Below are 21,439 nucleotides of genomic sequence, written 5' to 3'. Positions count from 1 at the left end.
TGGGGGCTAGGGTCAGTTTGTTATATCTGGAGTACTTCTTCTGTCCTATCCGGTGTCCTGTGTGAATTTAATTATGCTCTCTCTAATTCTCTCTTTCTCTCTTTCTTTCTCTCTCTCGGAGGACCTGAGCCCTAGGACCATGCATCAGGACTACCTGGCATGATGACTCCTTGCTGTCCCCAGTCCACCTGGCCATGCTGCTGCTCCAGTTTCAACTGTTCTACCTGTGATTATTATTATTTGACCATGCTGGTCATTTATGAACATTTGGCCATGTTCTGTTATAATCTCCACCCGGCACAGCCAGAAGAGGACTGGCCACCCCACATGGCCTGGTTCCTCTCTAGGTTTTTTCCTAGGTTTTGGCCTTTCTAGGTAGTTTTTCCTAGCCACCGTGCTTCTACACCTGCATTGCTTGCTGTTTGGGGTTTTAGGCTGGGTTTCTGTACATCACTTTGAGATATCAGCTGATGTACGAAGGGCTATATAAATACATTTGATTTGATTTGATCTTTCTTTTGGTGTTTAGTCAGTAGAAAGGCCTCAGTAGAAAGGCCTCTTTAGTGTCCTACGTTTTCATAACTGTGACCTTAATTGCCTACCGTCTGTAAGCTGTTAGTGTCTTAATGATCGTTCCACAGATGCATGTTCAGTATTTGTTTATGGTTCATTGAACAAGCATGGGAAACAGTGTTTAAATCTTTTACAATTAAGATCTGTGAAGTTTTATTTGGATTTTTGCAAATTATCTTTGAAAGACAGGGTCCTGAAAAAGGGCCGTTTGTTTTTTTCTGAGTTTAGTCTAGGCTACAGTAGGCTACAAAATAAACCTTCCAGTGACACTGACTCACCCAATGTTGAATAGGAAGTATAGGCTACTCACAGGTGATGGCCGATGCACTCGTGCCAATATCTCAAGATAAGCTACTTTGAAAATCAGTGCTGTTCACTCAGAATCACTCAAAATTGTTAGCTTCTACAGACAGACTAGTCTCCTCTTTTCTGCAGTAGGCATTTGCTTGCCAAACAGTAGGCCTAGGTTTTCCTCAAGATTGTATTTTGAAATTTGGGAAAGGCAGACTAACAGCCACAACCAACCATAGAAATATAAACAATCCATAGATGGCATTTCCCATTCAAGTCAGGATTGGCAGCCATCACTAGTGTACCCATTGCTAGTGTACCCATTAGTTTAACAGTCAAAGTGCAAGGGTTAGAGGTTCCAAAATTCAATAGATTATATCTCTGGCCACAACACAACAAGCTGTTCTATAGTTGGTGCACGTGCTGCCCAAATTGCAGCCTTCCCAACTGTAAGTGCTTGTGATAAACATAATCCACAGCAATTTATTTAGAAGCTATTGATCCTCTGTAGCTAAATTAGGCTCTCTGGTGTAGTATTTTATGCTATACATTATGTTCTCTAACGTTCAGACAGGAGTAATATAATATACTGTAGACTAATTTTGGCCAAATAATTTCATGCAGCACCCCAGCACCCCTATTTCCCATGGCTATGGGCCCATGAAATGGAATTGTGTCTGTCTCAGGAGTTAAACTGTTTTAGTGAATAGTGAGTGTTTTGGTAACTGTGAAAGAACCCCAATTGGCGGAAAGCATTTGCTGAGGTGTTGTACAGATGTTGTGTGGGAGTACCACTGGGTATATTTTTCATACTCATCTGTAAACAAATGTATCTAGGGGGTTGTAGACCTATGTGAGTGCTTTTATGGCACTGCCTTACAGAGTGTGGGTGCTCACAAAACGTTTACACGGCTTCCCTAAGGGTTCCAACCAGAATTCCAAAGAAATCTATGTCTCCACACACCATTATCCTACCTCAAATGATACGCTAGGGACAACTCTATGTGCTGATTTACACTCAAATAGACCTTTTTTCTTTTTTTACTTATTTGACTGAACCTTCCTCTGGTTCTGATTTGCATAGCAGCTGCCAGAGGACAGAGCTGAATCAGTATTCACTTCACAGCTGAGTAAATCAGACTTAGCCTTTATGGAAAGAGGGCAACAGCAGCATACAGTGGGGCAAAAAAGTATTTAGCCAGCCACCAATTGTGCAAGTTCTCCTACTTAAAAAGTTGAGAGAGGCCTGTAATTTTCATCATAGGTACACTTCAACTATGATAGACAAAATGAGGGGAAAAAAATACAGAAAATCACATTGTAGGATTTTTAATGAATTTATTTGCAAATTATGGTGGAAAATAAGTATTTGGTCAACAACAAAAGTTTATCTCAATACTTTGTTATATACCCTGTGTTGGCAATGGCAGAGGTCAAATGTTTTCTGTAAATCTTCACAAGGTTTTCACACACTGTTGCTGGTATTTTGGCCCATTCCTCCATGCAGATCTCCTCTAGAGCAGTGATGTTTTGGGGCTGTTGCTGGGCAACACGGACTTTCAACTCCCTCCAAAGATTTTCTATGGGGTTGAGATCTGGAGACTGGCTAGGCCACTCCAGGACCTTGAAATGCTTCTTACGAAGCCACTCCTTCGTTGCCCGGGCGGTGTGTTTGGGATCATTGTCATGCTGAAAGACCCAGCCACGTTTCATCTTCAATACCCTTGCTGATGGAAGGAGGTTTTCACTCAAAATCTCACGATACATGGCCCCATTCATTCTTTCCTTTACACGGATCAGTCGTCCTGGTCCCTTTGCAGAAAAACATTCCCAAAGCATGATGTTTCCACTCCCATGCTTCACAGTAGGTATGGTGTTCTTTGGATGCAACTCAGCATTCTTTGTCCTCCAAACACAACAAGTTGAGTTTTTACCAAAAAGTTATATTTTGGTTTCATCTGACCATATGACATTCTCCCAATCTTCTTCTGGATCATCCAAATGCTCTCTAGCAAACTTCAGACGGGCCTGGACATGTACTGGCTTAAGCAGGGGGACACGTCTGGCACTGCAGGATTTGAGTCCCTGGCGGCGTAGTGTGTTACTTTGGTCCCAGCTCTCTGCAGGTCATTCACTAGGTCCCCCCGTGTGGGTCTGGGATTTTTTTTCTTGTGATCATTTTGACCCCACGGGGTGAGATCTTGCATGGAGCCCCAGATCAAGGGAGATTATCAGTGGTCTTGTATGTCTTCCATTTCCTAATAATTGCTCCCACAGTTGATTTCTTCAAACCAAGCTGCTTACCTATTGCAGATTCAGTCTTCCCAGCCTGGTGCAGGTCTACAATTTTGTTTCTGGTGTCCTTTGACAGCTCTTTGGTCTTGGCCATAGTGGAGTTTGGAGTGTGACTGTTTGAGGTTGTGGACAGGTGTATTTTATACTGATAACAAGTTCAAACAGGTGCCATTAATACAGGTAACGAGTGGAGGACAGAGGAGCCTCTTAAAGAAGAAGTTACAGGTCTGTGAGAGCCAGAAATCTTGCTTGTTTGTAGGTGACCAAATACTTATTTTCCACCATAATTTGCAAATAAATTCATTAAAAATCCTACAATGTGATTTTCTGGATTTTTTTCCTCCTTTTGTCTGTCATAGTTGAAGTGTACCTATGATGAAAATTACAGGCCGCTCTCATCTTTTTAAGTGGGAGAACTTGCACAATTGGTGGCTGACTAAATACTTTTTTTGCCCCACTGTACCTATCCTGTACATTTTGTAAATATTTGTAAAAATTCATAAATTGTTATGGCATTTTTCCCTACAAACTTTTATAAAAAAGAATGAACAATTAATGTAGCTAATTAATATAATCAAAATCTACCACAGAGTTTTTAGACTGAAGCTGGCAAGTTGTTTGTTTGGCTAGCTTGCTAATGTTAGCTGGCTGGCAATTGTTTTGATTCGAATGCCAGCCAGTGTCTGGAGGTTGAGGATGGAGAGAAGCTCGAAAGCAAGACAGCTGAGGTGTGAAGATCATAGGGAGGACTAAGTTACAAGGCTACACTGGGACCAAGTAGGGGGCCAAAGACACTTGAACAGCTTCTACCAAGCCATAAGACTGCTGGACAGTTAATCAAATGGCCACTCAGACTATTTACATTGGCCTCCTTTATTATTTATGAATGTATTTATGTTAATTGTTTTGCACTGGCTCTACGCACACTCACTAGATACTACACTGACACTCCAGCACGCACACACACTGTCAGCGTATGCGCTACTGGTGTAGAAGTCAGGTGCAGGAGAGCAGAGAGTTGTGATCAGGCGCACACTTTATTCGGCAGAAGCAAACAACCGACGGACGCAACAGTGTCCAACAAACATAGTACCCGGGGGAAAAACCAGCTAGGCGCGTCAAGACAAAACACATAACAAAAAAATCCCACACAAAGACATGGGGGGAACAGAGGAATATATATATATGCAGTTGATTAGGGAATGTAAACCAAGACAAGACAAAACAAATGGAACAATGAAAAATGGCGCGGCGATGGCTAGAAGGCCGGTGATGTCGACCGCCGAACGCCGCCCGAACAAGGAGGGGAGCCGACTTCGGCGGAAGTCGTGACACACACATACACACACAGACACTACATACACTCACACACAAAAAACGCACACACATGCATATAGACGCCACACACACTCACACAGACATACTTTCACACTCTTCACATACGCTGCTGCTACTCTCTTTATTATATATCCTGATTGCCTAGTCACTTTTACCAATACCCACATGTACGTACTGTATTACCTCAATACCTCAACTACCTCGTACCCCTGCACATTGACTCGGTACTGGTATACCCCTTATTGCTTTTATTGTGTTACTATTTCCTTTTTACTTAGCAAATATTTGTCTTACATTTTTTAACTCTGCATTGTTGGGAATGGGCTCGTACGTAAGCATTTCACTGTTAATCTACACCTGTTGTATTCAGCGCACGTGACCAATAACATTTTATTTGAATTTGATCTGTGCCCAAGTGGGTTCTTCATTTTGGTAGAAGTGAAGCAGTAGCTACTGTATCTAGCTACACCAACTGGGGAGTCCGTGAACTGCAAGTGCTGAGCTCAAACTTCATCAGGCCTCTGATACACCTTGATGACACTGTGCTGCCTGCCCCTGGACTTGCTCCAGCTGACCATCTTTGCTTGCTCTCCCCCTTTAACCACCTCCCTCCGATGACCACTTGAGCCATACACTTTACGGACCCTCCACATGACCTTCCATCTCATGAATGATATTGGTGTTGTTTTCTAAATTGCTTGACATTTTTGAGATGCTTAAAAGCACTTTGAGATTCTTTATGTAATGAATAACACTATAAAAGTTGAATGAGTTATTATTATTATTATACACAGAAAACTTTACTCCAGGGGCCCACAGTTGGGAAGTCAGGGCCTCAGCCCTGTCAGCCTTGCCCTTCTGAGGCAGACTGTCTGTCTGAAGTGAAGGAGGATATCTGAAACTACCTTCTGTCCTGACAAACAGAACCCAGAGCTCTCTAGGTTACGGATCACTTCACCTTACAGAGTGTACGTTATTTATAATAAGGGTTACCTGGAGAAAGTCTGACCTCTGAAATAAAACATATATTTTAAATATGTCAAAATGAAAACATAAAGAGGATAGCAGAAAACATGGCTACCACTTACCAGAATTAGATATGTAGTTTTAGAAACTGTTATTTGTCCATTACATGGCAACGCATGCATTTTTATAGTGCACAGGCCTGCGAGCCAGAAGGTTATGTGTTAGCATACCATGGTGGACAAGAGTAGGTGTGGAGAGATCGCCTTAATAGTAAAAGCTTTGCATGATTCGATCATCATATTTGAAGATCCAGGAAAAAAGACAAATTCTACTTAATTTTACAATCTTTTTTAATACCACAAAAATTACAGGATAAGAATTGACAGAGAGAAAGGCCCATGCATTCATCTTATCATATTTCTCCAATGCCAAATCAGTGTGTCTTGTTTACAACAAAACTGTCCCTGTTTGCAAATAATTAAATCTGAGACGTCATGATGAATCTAAGCATGTTACTTTCAAAAGTTAGGCCTATTTAAAATCAAAACAAATGTTATTTGTCACATGCGCCAAATACAACAGCATTACTGTGAATTGCTTACTTACAAGCCCTCAACCAACAATGTAGTTTTCAGAAAATATAGTTAAGAAAATATTTACTAAATAAACTAAAGTTTTTTAAAAAGTAATGAAATAACAATAACGAGGCTATATACAGGGGGTACTGGTACCAAGTCAATGTGTGGAGATACAGGTTAGTCGAGGTAATTGAGGTAATTTGTACATGTATGTAGGGGTAAAGTGATTATACATAGATAATAAACAGCGAGTAGCAGCAGTGCTTGCCGTACGGTAGTAGAGAGAGTCTATGACTTGGGTGACTAGAATCTTTGACAATTCTTTGGGCCTTCCTCTGACACCGCCTAGTGTCAGAGGAAGGCCTAGATAAATTCTCACAAGGCACCAAGATCTGCGCCCCCTGTATTTCCATCTTTTCTTCATGTGAATGACCGGGATTTGGGCCTGGTCTGGGAGAAACAGTATATCCTTTGCGTCAGACTCATTAAAGAAAAAATCTTCATCCAGTTTGAGGTGAGTAATCACTGTTCTGATATCCAGAAACTAGTTTTAGTTATAAGAGACGGTAGCAGAAACATTATGTACAAAATAAGTTACAAATATTGCGAAAAAACGGACAAAATAGCAGAATTGGTTAGGAGCCAGCACCATGATTGCTCAGATTGATCGTGCCGCTTCAAGTTTCAGCACCAAGTTACTTGAATCTGGCTTATTGTGACGTCAATACCTCTGATAAACACATCATGGCAAGAAACATAATGTTTTATTCAAATCAATAATAGTGGTAGCAAGCTATCAAAGTTGACCTCTGGTCCTTCTTCTCATATTCACGCTCTCCTTTTTGAACTGAACAGAACATATAGGCTCGTCCGCGAGTGCAATATTGCATTTTTGAGACTAGGCCTAATCAGAAAGTATTTCCACCATCCCAGCAGCGCAAAAGACTCAGGAAGGATGTACATTTTCTTAGAAATATAACTTTGCTCTCGAGCATGCACTTCATATAGGCTATGGATCATTTGATTGAGACCACGCTAAATAGACTATAGGCGCACTTGATGTTTGTCACACCCTGACCATAGTTTGCTTTGTATGTTTCTATGTTTTGTTTGGTCGGGGTGTGATCTGAGTGGGCATTCTATGTTGTGTGTCTAGTTTGTCTGTTTCTGTGTTTGGCCTGATATGGTTTTCAATCAGAGGCAGGTGTTAGTCATTGTCTCTGACTGGGAACCATATTTAGGTAGCCTGTTTGGTGTTGGGGTTTGTGGGTGACTGTCTCCTGTGTCAGTGTTTGTACCACACGGGACTGGTTTCGGGTTTTCACATTTATTGTTTTGTAGTTTGTTCATGTATAGTTTTTCTTATAAAAAAACATGAACTTCAACCACGCTGCGTATTGGTCCGCCTCTCCTTCGACGGAAGAACCCCGTTACAATATTGTGCGCTCAGTGGCTAATCAGAGATGAGGGGTGGCATCAGGCACACATCGATACACACACAACAACACCTTCCTCTTAAAAAAAAACGTTTTTTTCTTTAAAAAGTATGTATATCTATATACGTATGTGTGTATATATACAGTATATAAATATATGTATGTATACTTGTATGCATATGGATATATATATTTTCCCCAAAAATATATGGGGGAATGGAAATGATGCAGACAATTACATTGATGGAAGCAACAATCTTTCCGCAATATTAAGCTGATCCACCCCTTAAAGAAAATAAAGAACACCTTCCTAATATTGTGTTGCGTCCCCCTACCCTTTTGCCCTCAGCACAGCCTCAATTCGTCAGGACATGGACTCCATAGGGAGTCGAAAGCGTTCCACAGGGATGCTGGCCCGTGTTGACTTTAATGCTTCTCACAGTTGTGTCAACTTGGTTGGATGTCCTTTGAGTGATGGACCATTCTTGATACATTTTGGAAACTGTTGAGCGTGAAAAACCCAGCAGCGTTGCAGTTCTTGACACAAACCGGTGCACCTGGCACCTACTACCATACTCCGTTCAAAGGCACTTCAATCTTTTGTCTTGCCCATTCACTCTTTGAATGGAACACATACACAATCCATGTCTCAATTGTTTCAAGGCTTGAGAATCATTCTTTAACCTGTCCCCAACCCCTTATCTACACTGATTTTAAGTGTCTTTAACAAGTGACATCAATAAGGGATCATAGCTTTCACCTGGATTCACCTGATCAGTCTATGTTATGGAAAGAACAGGTGTTAATGTTTTTTTTCTACACTCAGTGTTGAGCCTAATAAGCAACTAATTATAAAACACTGAGAAATATTGACATTTCATCAATTACAAATTACATTAACCTCCCCTGGACTAGTTTTTTTTCCAAATCTAAACCCTCACCCTGACAAAAATGCAAAAAACATGACCCTCCCCAATTTTCCTCCAGGTCCCAATGATGTACATTTCAAACCATGCCTTACAGAAGGAAACAATGTTGTTTTTTTCTTCCTCCTCCTCAAAAGCCTGCCATGACAGAGCTCTACCTCTCTGCCACTTCAATTCAAAATCTGTAGTGGTAGAAAACCTCTAAATCGGATCACATTCATAAAGTGCGTTGAAATCCGTAGCACAGTGAGTGAGGAGAACAGGTTTCCCTGGGGTGAAACAGACTGTCAGTAAGTCACATAACAAGAAACATGTTTATTAAGTCGATTTAAGCCACACGGGAAACCTTAATCAGGATCTGGAACAGTGGTTATAATACTCTTCACAAAAAGTCAGGATCCATACAGATGTATTTTATCTAGCTTATTATTTCTTTAACCTTTATTGAACCAGGCGAGCCAGTTAAGAACAAATTCTTATTTACAATGACAGCCTGGCAGATACACACAACGGAAAAAACAATAGTAACAAACACTGAAAGCTGTTGTTGGCAGCTTATCAAAAATATGATTTATCATAATAGTATTATTGTCAATGACAATGTGTACTGCCCTTGGACCAATCATATTGATCAATCATTCAGCGCCTTTTTAATCCAATAGGAAACCGATGTACTTCAGCCCACCATCACAGATTAGGCATAGCCCCAGGAGATTGATTTGTTGTTTTGTATTTCCTTCCTGATAAGAGTTGTTTGTCGTGAGTGGACTGATGACTTAAAAGAGCTTTAGTCAATCTAACAGACACTGTAATGATGTTTGAATGATACATAGTACATCACTCCATACAAAACCTGCTGTCTGTACTAAATTACATTACAGGACTCAGAGAACAGACATTGAGAACACACTATGCTGTGCTGAGAGCAGATAGTGTTCCTTCCTATTCAGCCCCCTAGTGTTGACATGTTGTACTACAACACCTGTTCTCTATGTTTATTTAAGGGGTCATTATATTTATTTGAAAGTGAAACACATACATTTAGTATTCTTTACAGACAGTATATGCTACAAGGCATAGACACTAACACAGTAAATACAATGACAATGCCATCCAGAGTTACACAGTACAATGAGTGTCAAGGGTAAATTCATTAATTTTGTCCAACATGAGACATTACATCCAGCCATTTATATTTACTCATCTTTCTTTTGAGCACAACACACACATACAGCTTTCAGTGAGCACATGTCAAGTTAAGATGGCATCCACAAAGATTAGAAGGTATGTATGCATGAGTGGCTGTTCTTATTCACACATTTGACTTCATACCTCTCAGTGTTGTACAGTATCTTTTACCAGAGGGTTCTGTGAAGCCAGCATGGTGAAATTAGAGCCTTATTACAAAGTAGTCAGAACCTATCCATGTGTATCTATGGCTCTGGGCATAGTCCTATTCCTGCCCCTACGGTGCATTGGTCTTTCAGAGTCTAAAAGGTAACGGGACCATTGAGGTCACCAAGAAGTAATCTGGTCTGGATCCACCTATCAGTGAGCCCCGGTGTGACCTCTGAACTCTGACCCTCTTGGACTGTTTCTGGTTCAGGTTCTGGTTCTGGTTCTGGTTGGAGTCAGAAGTTTTTGTCCCAGCCGGAGAACTCCTCGTCGGCCTTAGCTTGGTCGAAGGGGAAGCGGTCAAAGTTGATGTAGCATGGACCCTGGAGGAAAAGGGGAGGGGAAGAGCTCAGATCAGTGGCTGTCTGGGAATGACGTTGACACTGGATATGACACAGTGACTAAATGACAACTACTTACCACTCAATCCGTACCTTGAACTTGTATTTGATCTTTATAAAGTGTGAAAAGCTTTATAAAGGAATTTGTGTTCACTAATAAAGCAAAAGCTGTTGCAGAGAAATTTGGTTTGATTCGTTGCGCTGTGGTATTATGTCGATGCATCAGAACCTCTCGCAGTAGGTTTTCTCGCAATGGTGGGGAACTTCGTTATAGACCACATATACTGTAAACTAATAATTTACCATTTGTAAACTACTTATCAACCCGTTTATAAATCCTTAGAAGTATACCTTGAATGTAAAGAGTTACCTATTGAGCTTCACATAGATTTTTTTTTTTTTAAATGTGTGCTGAGGCTAGACTGACCTTGTGTATGAGTCTGATTGTAGGAGCCTCCACCTGGCCCACACGAAGCTTGTGCCAATTCATACTACTGAACCACCTGGAGGGGAATACAGGAGAGGGGGATGAATCCTCATAAAAGAAAGGTGACTGACAGAAAAAATGTACTGTACAGTGTATAGTACAACATTTACAACAGTTCCAACACCAACAAACGCACACCAGACGATTGGGATCCTCATGGTTACCTGTGATGGCGGACATCTTTGATCCCATTCTTGGTGTTTCCCAGCCTCTGACCCGGCCGAGGTCTGTGGGCCACAACACAACACAAACCATCAATAACCAATCAAAACAAGTATGAAAAAGAGTTAGAACATCACACTATATCCTGCACCTAACACATCATTCCTAACCTGCACAGTTTACTGATGAGGGACTTGGCCCCCTCGCCCATGTAAGGGGGGAACTTGAGCAACCCATCCAAAATTTTAGGGTAGATCTTTGCGGGCTCGGAACTGGAAAATGGGGGGCTGAAAGGCAAAACAGTCCATTGGTAAAACAGTATTTTAGATAATCCGGTGTGTGTATGTTGGTGTTGGAGCTGTTGTAAATGTTGTACTATACACTATACAGTAAATCATTCTGTCAGTCACCTTTCTTGTTTACTGAAATATCAAGCTGCTTTAAACTTTTCCGTGCTGATCTGTACAGTACCTCCCCACCAGCAGCTCATAGACCAGGATGCCCAGGGACCAGAAGTCAGCAGCGAAGTCGTGTCCCTGGTTCTGGATGATCTCTGGGGCCATGTACTCAGGAGTACCACAGAATGAGTAGGTCTTATCACCGTGAACTAACTCCTTAGCAAAACCAAAGTCCACCTACATGTAAAAACACACACATTCAAACATGCACAAATACACACACAGAGAGTTATCTGAATGCATGAACTCTTTAGCATCGCAAGCGATTGAAGAGTTGAAGCAATGAAAGAGGGAGAGCCTGATGTTATCATTAACATATCACCCACCAGTTTGACGTAGCCCTTGGCATCCAGCATCAGATTCTCAGGCTTGAGGTCTCTGTACATGATGCCCTTCTTATGGAGGTAGGCATAGGCCTCTACTACACAGGCAGTGCAGAACACAGCAATGGGCTCATCGAAGCGGCCACTGCCAAACACAGAGACAAAGCAGATAAATCTTCAACCTCAGTTGTGTATGTCTGAATTTATACAACGGGGGGTTCTAATACTGAATGCTGATTGGTTAAAACCGCATTCCAGACGGTGTCTATTCCACAAGTTACCACCGGCTAAATCTATGACTTTAAAATGCCTATATACTCTTCCATCTGACTGCGCAATCCACTGTCTCATCAGCCCAGCCAGGCAATTTAAAAACTTGATTTCCACTATAAAAATACATTATCTCACATTTCTTTTCGACTAACATTTGGTTTTCAACAGCGGAGATTTGTATAAACCTTGCTGTTTGTCTCTCCGACATTTGCAACATTGTTTCCATATTCAAATTCAATCTCCAGCTGTCCCATAGTAATGAACGTGTCGGGAGAAGGAACGAGACAGACAGGCAGGCAACGTTTCTCAGCCAGTCGAAATCATGAATAAGCTGGCATCATATTTATGGATATATACAAAGAAATATCAATTGAAAAAAGATAAAACTAAATGAAGTGCAGCTAGTTTGCAGTCTTTCTAGCTTCCGTTTGAAGTGATTGTGTTAGCGGTGTTGTTGGCTAGCTCCTCTGAACAACAGTCTCCTGATGAGAGAGCACATTTTCTATGCCAGGCGAAATTTAGCCTCATTAACTTATTGTTATGGACGTATTCAAATAAATGTCACTAGAAAACTGCTTAAACAAATGCAAAGGCAGCTACTGTTGTTATTCTGGCTGCACTGTTTGACGTTGTTGGCTAGCTAGCAAGCAAGGGATAATAACGTTGCCAGCCAGTATGGCAATGGAACATTTAGAACAAACGACTGGGTCGCATCCATAGATACTGAACAAAAAGACTGAACGACTGGGTTGCGTCTCTGTCAACCGAACCGATAGAACGAACGACGAGCCGGTTTGTGTAGCAACCATAGTTTTGTGTCGGGACTATATCTTGTGGAAGGATAAAATAGTATGAATAAATTAAGCAAAATAAAGTTTTTATGAAAGTATGTCAATCATTATTTGAATATGTTGGTAACCCTTTGTATAAAAGGGATGCCCTTGAAGCCAGTGTTTGGAGGATATATTGGCTCGATTTCATCTCGGGCCTAACAACACCCATGCCGACAAAGCCTCCAAAACTCCAGCTTTTCGTGCATGATCACTTAAAAGTAGACTTAGTCAGCAATGTTTCCTCACACTTCTTTGAGCTTGGTCCAGATCTCCCCTCCTGCACAGAACTCCATAATCATGTAGATGTAGCGAGTGTCTTTGAAGGCAAAATGGAGCCTGAACAGTGAGCGAGAGATAACACAGGGTTAAATATGGTACAGTTTCCTCAGTCCTCCTGGACCTTGAGGGCCACAGCAGTGTCTGATGGTTTTCCCTTCTCCCTTAGTACTTTAGTGATTAATGAATAACATCGATTGATAAGGGGACAAAGAGGGTTAACATGTTAACTTAGATGATGATGGTTGGACATTAAAGGTTAGAGGTCAGGGGTCGCCTACCCCCACAGTCTTAATGAATACCATCAATTGACAAGGGGACAAAGAGGGTTAAAGTGTTATTGTAGATGATGATGGTTGAAGGTTAAGGGGATACCTAGTCAGTTGCACAAGTGAATGCATTCAACCGAAATGTGTCTTCCACATTTAACCCAACCCCTCTGAATTAAAGAGGTGCAGTGGGCTGCTTTAATCGACATTATCGGTGCAGTTGTTGTTTGGGGTTAACTGCCTTGCTCAACGGCAGAACGGCAGATTTGTCCACGTTGCCGGCTCAGGGATTTGAAAGAGCAATATTAACCACTAGGCTACAGTACCTGCCACCTAGCCCCACAGTTACCTGACGATGAAGTCACTCTGGATGGCTTTGAGGATCCTCTTCTCAAACAGGACGTGCTCCTCCTGTTGCTTAGCAACAATGTGCTTCTTACTGACCCGCTTCATGGCAAAGTACTTCCCATGGTGCAGCGTGGTCACCTGGGGAAAACAACAAAAACAGTTATAAACTTTTGATCTAAAAAGAGCCGTTTCACTTTGAATTTTGCTTTCAAGCACCTTAAAGGGGGCAGTAAACTTTCATTAGTTAGTTTCAGCCACTAACTATACCAATAAAAAGCCAAACACTACAACAACACCAAACACTTGTACCAGTTCAACGCGACCAAATCCTCCCACTCCGAGGGTGACAGGTTCTCCCTGGTAGCGCCCCTCCTGGTACAGCACAGGGATCAGGTCCTTCAGCCTCAGAGAGGAACTAGGACTGGTCTTCTCTGGAGCATCTGGCTCCTCCAGGAACGTAGAGCTGATGGTGGACCACAGACTACAGTTAGATTGCCTGACTAGAGTGGTAAATATAGAACTAAATGGACTAAGAGTGTCTTTGTACTCACTCATCATGGAGCTCCAGGTGTTCAATGGGGATCGTCTCCTCAAACACCCTGGAGGGGGAACATAACAGACCATCAATCATTCCAAAAAATCTAACCGATCAAGAAATCCAATTTGAATTGTTCAGACTCACTCCTTATCGATGGAGAAGCAGGTAACAGGGCCCAGAGCAGTGCAGGTTGCAGTCCTCAGGATCTCACTGTAGGTTATATACAGATCCACACATAATGAGCAGCCACACTGGCTAATACTGCACACCAAGGCCCCTTTATTGTACAACAGCAAGTTTCTTTATAGCTTTACTGTAGGTACTAATGTATCCATGGTTACCGTATGAGGGCCAATTCCCCGAAATGCTCCCCTTTGCCCATCCTGCGAATCTGTTTCTGCTGCCTGTTCACCTTTTTAGTCACCTGGACCTGAGGGCAGACACATGCACACACACTCGTTTTTGTCCTCGAGGCCAGATTTATTTGATAGGCAATTCAGCACCATTATGCCATTGAAAAGAGAGCAGTGCAAATAAAGTTAAATTGACACAGACGGGTCAAAAGGTTGAGTTTGGCAATAAACAAATCGGTTGGTAAGCACAGGTAAGAGTATTGTAGACGCCAATCCTCCACTAGCGTAGTTAGTTGTTGTTCCCTGTGATCATCAAACAAAGGATGTACAGAAACAGAGTGTTTTGGATCACAGAGCCACCAAACATGTCCCCGTTACTGTACCTCTCCTTTAAGGATGATGTAGAATGTGTTGCCCTCTGCCCCCTCACGCACAATGACGTCATTGTTCTGGTACTTCACCTAAAAGAAACAACACATTTTCTATGGGATGTATGTGCTAATGATCTGGAAAAAAACGATCTAGCATGGGAGAGGTGTGTAAAATGGCTGAGCACAAACCTCCTCCATGGAGTCAATGATCTTAGAGAGCTGAACGTCATTCAGGGTGTTCAGAGTCCGAGACCTGATAGGTAAACGTATAAGAGCAGAATTAGCAGTGTGCATGTGTGTGTGACCAAGAGACAATGACCAAGTATGTAAGTCATGAGGTTAAGTGTGTAAACTCACGTCTTCAAGAAGCCCATTATCTGTTCACGTTTCTTCTTGGACTTATTGGTCATGATGGTTCTGTACGTCTGTCTCTCCATACACCACAGACTCACCACTGTTTTAGCTACGATGGGGAGTGAGGCGGACAATTTATTCATAACAACAAGCAATATTAATTTCACTGCACACGCACAGTACAGACAGTAGGAAGTTACACGTAGTTAGTTATTTTGTACCACTCAATAGTCGAGTTCTAAAGCATCTTACCTTTGACTGTGGCAGTGCGTTTGCAGTTATACAGAATAGCCAACTCTCCAAAGACATCCCCACAGGTCAGGGTTCGAAGGTTACGACCTGCTTGACTGACATAGAGCTCACCCTCTGAATGTGGAGAAGAAGGGGTGAGGGTTATTGTTTAATTGGGAATAATAATCAGACGTACAGTAGCAACACCGAGCAATGTTTTAGAGAAATTCACACATACCTGCAACGATGTACATACTGTCTCCCTCACTACCCTCCTTGATGACATCATTTCCTGGTTTGAAGTCGATGGCCACCAGGAGCTCCACCATCATGGTGATCTGCTCATCGTCAAGGCGACTCAGGAAGTCGTTCTTCTGGATGGCCATGACGATCAGACTTGTCTCGCTGCGGAAGGAGGCATCACACCACCATACAGTACTGGTGTCACATAACTCATGCATAGCCCTTGCCAATCATGCATAGCCCTAACCAATCACCTGACGGTCTTCTTGACTTTGGTCTTCAAGATCTCCAGCTGCTCCTCTGGGATTGGCTCAGGGGCCATGACAGCCGCTCTGCTCTTCCTGACCTCCGGTTCCCCTTCATTACTGTTCCTCTGAGCAGAGAACTCTGGGATATATAGACACCACACACAGGAAATTAGGGTTAAGATACATGATGTTCTATGGTTAGTGATCTGACACAAAATGGCTGCCATTCGTCACCCAGGGGGTTGCCATAGTCACATGAATCCCCTTACCCAGGTCATGATAATGACTGTGAAGGTCCTGCAGCAACTTCTCCTTCTCCTGCAGTCTTCTCTCTGGAGGTGACAGGAGAGCATTGTATTGGTTGGGATAAATGTGTTTTAAGTCATGGTTTATTTCATGGCTGCAGTCTTTGTTGTGGTCAATCATGTTCATATGGTCTTGATCTAAGTTATGCTTGCGGTCATGGTAGTCATGGTCGTGATCGTACCTAGGTCCTTGTTGTGGTTCTGCAGCTCCTGGTTGATCAGGGTCTGTTTCTCCAGCTGCTGCCTCAGCTCATCTACCTGGCCCTCCATGGCTGAAGGGAGGGGTGGATGCATGTGAGAGGAGTCACAGGAAGGTAAACACATGGACATGAAAGCATACAAATTAAATATAAGCACATTTGCACATTAATTCACACTCATAAAAGCTGCACGAAACATGCATGCACACACAAACAGTATGCCCAGTATCTGTCATTAAATTGGCACACAGTCAGTTCTCAGTGAGAGGTCTACACTGTGATCATGAATAATGGACACTAATGATGGGCTGCCAGCTAGGGGCACTATGAATACTGTACCACCCTGGGAAGACATCTCATATAGAACCTGGTATCACTAACCCAAGCCTTGTTGGTCATTTATTGATGGTCACTACCACCTGCCAGTATTTTGTGACTCTATTATATGCGTACCCCTGGCAGTCTCACAGGTCAGACAATTGTTTGGGGAATCGAAGCTACCTTTAGTGTGTGTGTGCAGGCATGAATTTAAACTGGTGCATATCTTAAGACATCCATTCTCTCATGGTAGCACAAAATGTTTGTGTTTTCTTGAACATGTGTGCCTGTGCATATACATGTAGCGACCCCCTCCAATGTCAATAATCTCACTGGGCCTGGGGACATAGATCCTTGCTTGCATGTGCATGAGCATACAGGCACGCACAAACACGCAGGCACACACACTTGGACAAACACACACACACCTGTGAAGAACAAATACAACCCAACTGATGTTTCCATTGACCAGTTTACAATGGCACTGATTGTGAGGGGCTTCGCCGTCTTAATTTCGTGGTCATTTAAAAACTGTTTTGGTCTCTGTTGACAAAGCATACATTTGTTGACAGAGCAAACAAAGCACAACGTTAGCCTAGCAATTAGCCTAGCACACACATCCACATCAATACAAACTGAGCCAGGGTTAGCCTAGCGCCCTCACTTCACGTGACCCCAATTACCTTTCCTTCACCCTGAACATTGGACAGGGCAGAGATTAGGCGTGGTGTTACAGATTGTAAAGTCACCCAGCAAACAACTAACAACAATATAGGAGATAAAGAGACATTTTCCACTCTGTAATTAAAGACAAAACTATTTCATTTCTAAATGTCATTGGTTAAATGTAAAGTGCATGTCCATCATGTTGCAACAAACTACTTGCTTATTTTCACTTCAGGCTCTTCTTACCCATGACAATTAAGGTAAGGCAATTGTCAATAATTTAGCTTTCTAGGAGTGCAGCCATTCTACAAAAACACTCAAATCGGACAGATTTGGATAATGACCTCCATTACCTGGGTTAACCATTGAGAAATGATTACCTCACATAAAAATCTACTGGCCCCCAAGCCAGTCACCACAATCACAACTCGACCCATTAAAATGAAATGCATGTTACTGCAACTGAGCTCTGATGTAGCTCCAACAGGACTCATTTAGGCTCAGAGACATTGATTCTACAAGGGAAAAGACTTCGGTCAGACTCACCTGTAGGTTGTGTAGAGAGGTGGGGTAGGAAGGAGCGTGAGTCTGTGTAGCTGCTACAGTTCCTACATGGATCTTCACATGAGGCTCAGGACCTTCCTCCAGCACTCCGTAAATCCACTGATACGGTAAAGTATTGTAGGTCCTGTATCAGGTTGTCTCCATCTGAAGGGGTAACTTGATCCAAATGCTCCTAGGCCCCATGCAGAGTCCACTCATTTGTACAGACACAAACACACTACATTTACCTAATCCTGTATCTTTCCTCTCCCTCACTCCCCTCTTTCTGACCTCACCTAGGTCCCTCTATGCCTCTACTCGTACTGCTCTCTCTCTCTCTCTCTCTTTCCCTCTCTCTTTCCCTTTCTCTCTCCCTCTCTCTCTCCTTTTCCTCCTCTCCCTCTCTCTCCTTATCCGACTGCTCAACAGCTCCAGAGTGTTGGATCATTAACCAGACCCCCGATGCTCCTCCTATTACACCAGGTAGAGGAAGACGGGGGAACCGAGGAGGAGGAGGAAGAGGAGGAGTGACGGGTGGGGGAGGGGGGGGGGGAGTAGGGATGGGTGGGGAGGGGGTGTTTGAGAGGGCAGAAACTCAGGGAGGTGGATGTAAAGAGGGCCAGGGAAAAAGAAGAGATGGAGGTGAAGGGGGGAAATTAGGGAGGGCAGAGGATTGTGGAACAGGGGGATGAAGGAGTGGTAAGAGAAAGGGATACTCCTCATACTCCTTCAAAACACCCATAAATACACAGGCTGGGGAAGGGAGAGCGGTTACCACATGAAGAAAATACTCTGGTATACTATGGTATAAATACTATAGTAATTACTGTAGTGGTTTTGTGGACTTTACTGTAGAATACTGTAGTATTTACAGGTAACTATAGTATAAATACTGTAAAATTGTAGACCTCCACAAGTCTGTTTCATCCTTGGGAGCAATTTCCAAATGCCTGAAGGTACCATGTTCATCTGAACAAACAATAGTACACAGGTATAAACACCATGGGACCATGCAGCCATCATATCGCTCAGGAAGGAGACATGTCCTGTCTCCTAGAGATGAACGTTCTTTGGTGCGAAAAGTGAAAATCAAGCCTGGACCTTTTGAAGATGCTGGAGGAAACTGGTACAAAAGTATCTATAAACACAGTAAAACGAGGCCTATATCGACATAATTTGAAAGGCCACTCAGCAAGGAAGATGCCACTGCTCCAAAACTGCCATAAAAAGTCCAGACTAAGGTTGGCAACTGCACATGGGGACAAAGATCGTACTTTTTGGAGAAATGTCCTCTGGTCTGATGAAACAAAATTAGAACTGTTTGGCCATAGTGACCATCATTATATTTGGAGGAAAAAGGGGGAGGCTTGCAAGCCGAAGAACACCATCCCAACCGTGAAGCATGGGGCTGGCACCATCATGTTGTGGGGGTGCTTTGCTGCAAGAGGGACTGGTGCACTTCACCAAATAGATGGCATCATGAGGGAGGAAAATTATGTGGATATATTGAAGCAACATCTCAAGACATCAGTCAGGAAGTTAAAGCTTGGTCGCAAATGGGTCTTCCAAATGGACAATGACCCCAAGCATACTTACAAAGTTGTGGCAAAATGGCTTAAGGACAACAAAGTCAAGGTATTGGGGTGGCCATCACAAAGCCCTGACCTCAATCCTATAGAAAATATGTGGGCAGGACTGAAAAAGTGTGTGCGAGCAAGGAGGTCTAAAAACCTGACTCAGTTACACCAGCTCTGTCAGGAGGAATAGGGCAAAATCCACCCAATCATATTGTGGGAAGCTTGTGGAAGGCTTCCCAAAATGTTTGACCCAAACTAAACAATTTAAAGGCAATGCTAACAAATACTAATTGAGTGTACAGTATATACACTTCTGACCCACTGGGAATTTGATGAATGAAATAAAAGCTGAAATAAATCATTATCTTTACTATTATTCTGACATTTCACATTCTTAAAATAAAGTGGTGATCCTAACTGACCTAAGACAGGGAGTTTTTACCAGGATTAAATGTCAGGAACTGTGAAAAACTGAGTTTAAATGTATTTGGCTAAGGTGTATGGAAACTTCCGACTTCTACTGTATATGGAGGGATATTTTGAAAACACAATGTAAGTGGAAGGATAAGTGGAATGACCTCCAACCAGTGGTGAAAAAAGTACCCAATTGTCATATTTGAGTAAAAGTAAAGATATCTTAACTGAAAATGACTCAAGTAAAATTGAAAGTCACCAAATAAATTTATACTTGTGTAACTAGTAGGTTAAAGGTTAAAAGGTTAAAGGTTAAAAGTATTTGTTTTTAAATATACTTAAGTATCAAAAGTAAATGTAATTGCTAAAACTTACTTAAGTATCAAAAGTCAAATTAAAAGTGTAAATAATGAAAAAATCCTTATATTAAGAAAACCAGATGGCACTATTCTTGTTTTTTAATTTATTTACGGTTAGCCATAACTGACAAATGAAGCGTTTGTGTTTAGTGAGTCCACCAGATCAGGGGCAGTAGGGAGGACCAGGGATGTTCTCTTGATAAGTGTGTGAATTGAACCTTTTTCTTGACCTGCTAAGCATTCAAAATGTAACAAGTACTTCTGGGTGTCAGGGAAAATGTATGGAGTAAAAAGTATATTATTTTCTTTAGGAATGTAGTGAAGTAAAGGTAAAAGTTTTCAAAAAGAAAAATAGTAAAGTACAGATACCCCAAAAAGTATTTATCCTTAAGTACTTTACACTAAAAATATACTTGGTGTTTGTATAATTGGTCCATTGCTGATATACAGTAGTTCCACATCTTTTTGCATGTCAGCAATCAAGTTTTCAAGATATATAACTTTCACATTAAAGAAATAGAGCCGTTATGATGCAAAACACACCCTTATGTGATGCCAAATGCATCATACCAGCTGTATTTCTGTATTTTGAAAGTTATACATCTTGAAAACTTGATTGCTGACAGGCAAAATATTTAAGGACTATATCAACAATGGACTAATGAAACAAATATCAAAAGATATGGAAAGATGTTTGTTTCCAAATTCGACCTTTAAAGCTAAGCTTTCTTGCAATTCTACACATTTTGCCCTTGCCTATGACCTGTTCTAATGCTATCTGGGAGATCCCTGACCTCCAGGGACTTTTTATTTAATTAATAAATGTCCCCCATCCCCCGTGGAAACCTATGGTGTGTAGTATATTATTCTACAGTATACCACTGTACAGTTTACTATACAATTCTATAGTAAGCACTGTACTGTTCTAGAGTAAATTGTTTTTTCATGTGCGCTAAAACAGAGATTAATATCCACATTGTATTAGCACTAAAATGTGCCAGAGCAGGTTTTAAAGATGGGAGTGATAGAAAAGAGTCAAAGTTAGGGAAAACCATAACAGCACATTACGAAAAACACCACAAGTGACTTTCAACCACCAGTTTCAACCAGCAGAAATGTGCGTTTATCGTACAATAAACAGATTAGATTTA

General features: G+C 41.9%; 1 protein-coding gene across 1 annotated transcript; it reads right to left on the bottom strand.

Moving 5' to 3' along the window:
* Positions 1-9,397: 9,397 nt before the first annotated feature.
* On the bottom strand, positions 9,398-18,433 carry LOC110522345 (cGMP-dependent protein kinase 1). The gene is made up of 21 exons (XM_021600680.3): positions 17,942-18,433; positions 16,394-16,483; positions 16,176-16,238; positions 15,913-16,045; positions 15,654-15,820; positions 15,437-15,550; positions 15,188-15,293; positions 15,020-15,083; positions 14,843-14,920; positions 14,448-14,536; positions 14,251-14,316; positions 14,120-14,167; positions 13,878-14,031; positions 13,570-13,706; positions 12,922-13,011; positions 11,573-11,714; positions 11,260-11,423; positions 10,959-11,075; positions 10,791-10,853; positions 10,567-10,642; positions 9,398-10,121 (listed from the first exon to the last, which is right to left on the bottom strand). Exons 2-21 carry the CDS (start codon positions 16,479-16,481, stop codon positions 10,035-10,037), a joined length of 2,046 nt encoding a protein of 681 aa, XP_021456355.3. The 5' UTR covers positions 16,482-16,483; positions 17,942-18,433; the 3' UTR covers positions 9,398-10,034.
* Positions 18,434-21,439: the final 3,006 nt, after the last annotated feature.

Source organism: Oncorhynchus mykiss, chromosome 4 (genome assembly GCF_057628025.1).
Source record: "Oncorhynchus mykiss isolate SJ-2025 chromosome 4, ASM5762802v1, whole genome shotgun sequence".
Classification (NCBI taxonomy): Eukaryota; Metazoa; Chordata; class Actinopteri; order Salmoniformes; family Salmonidae; genus Oncorhynchus; species Oncorhynchus mykiss.
Note: the sequence above shows the minus strand (reverse complement) of the source record. Positions and strands in the feature narration are given on the sequence as shown.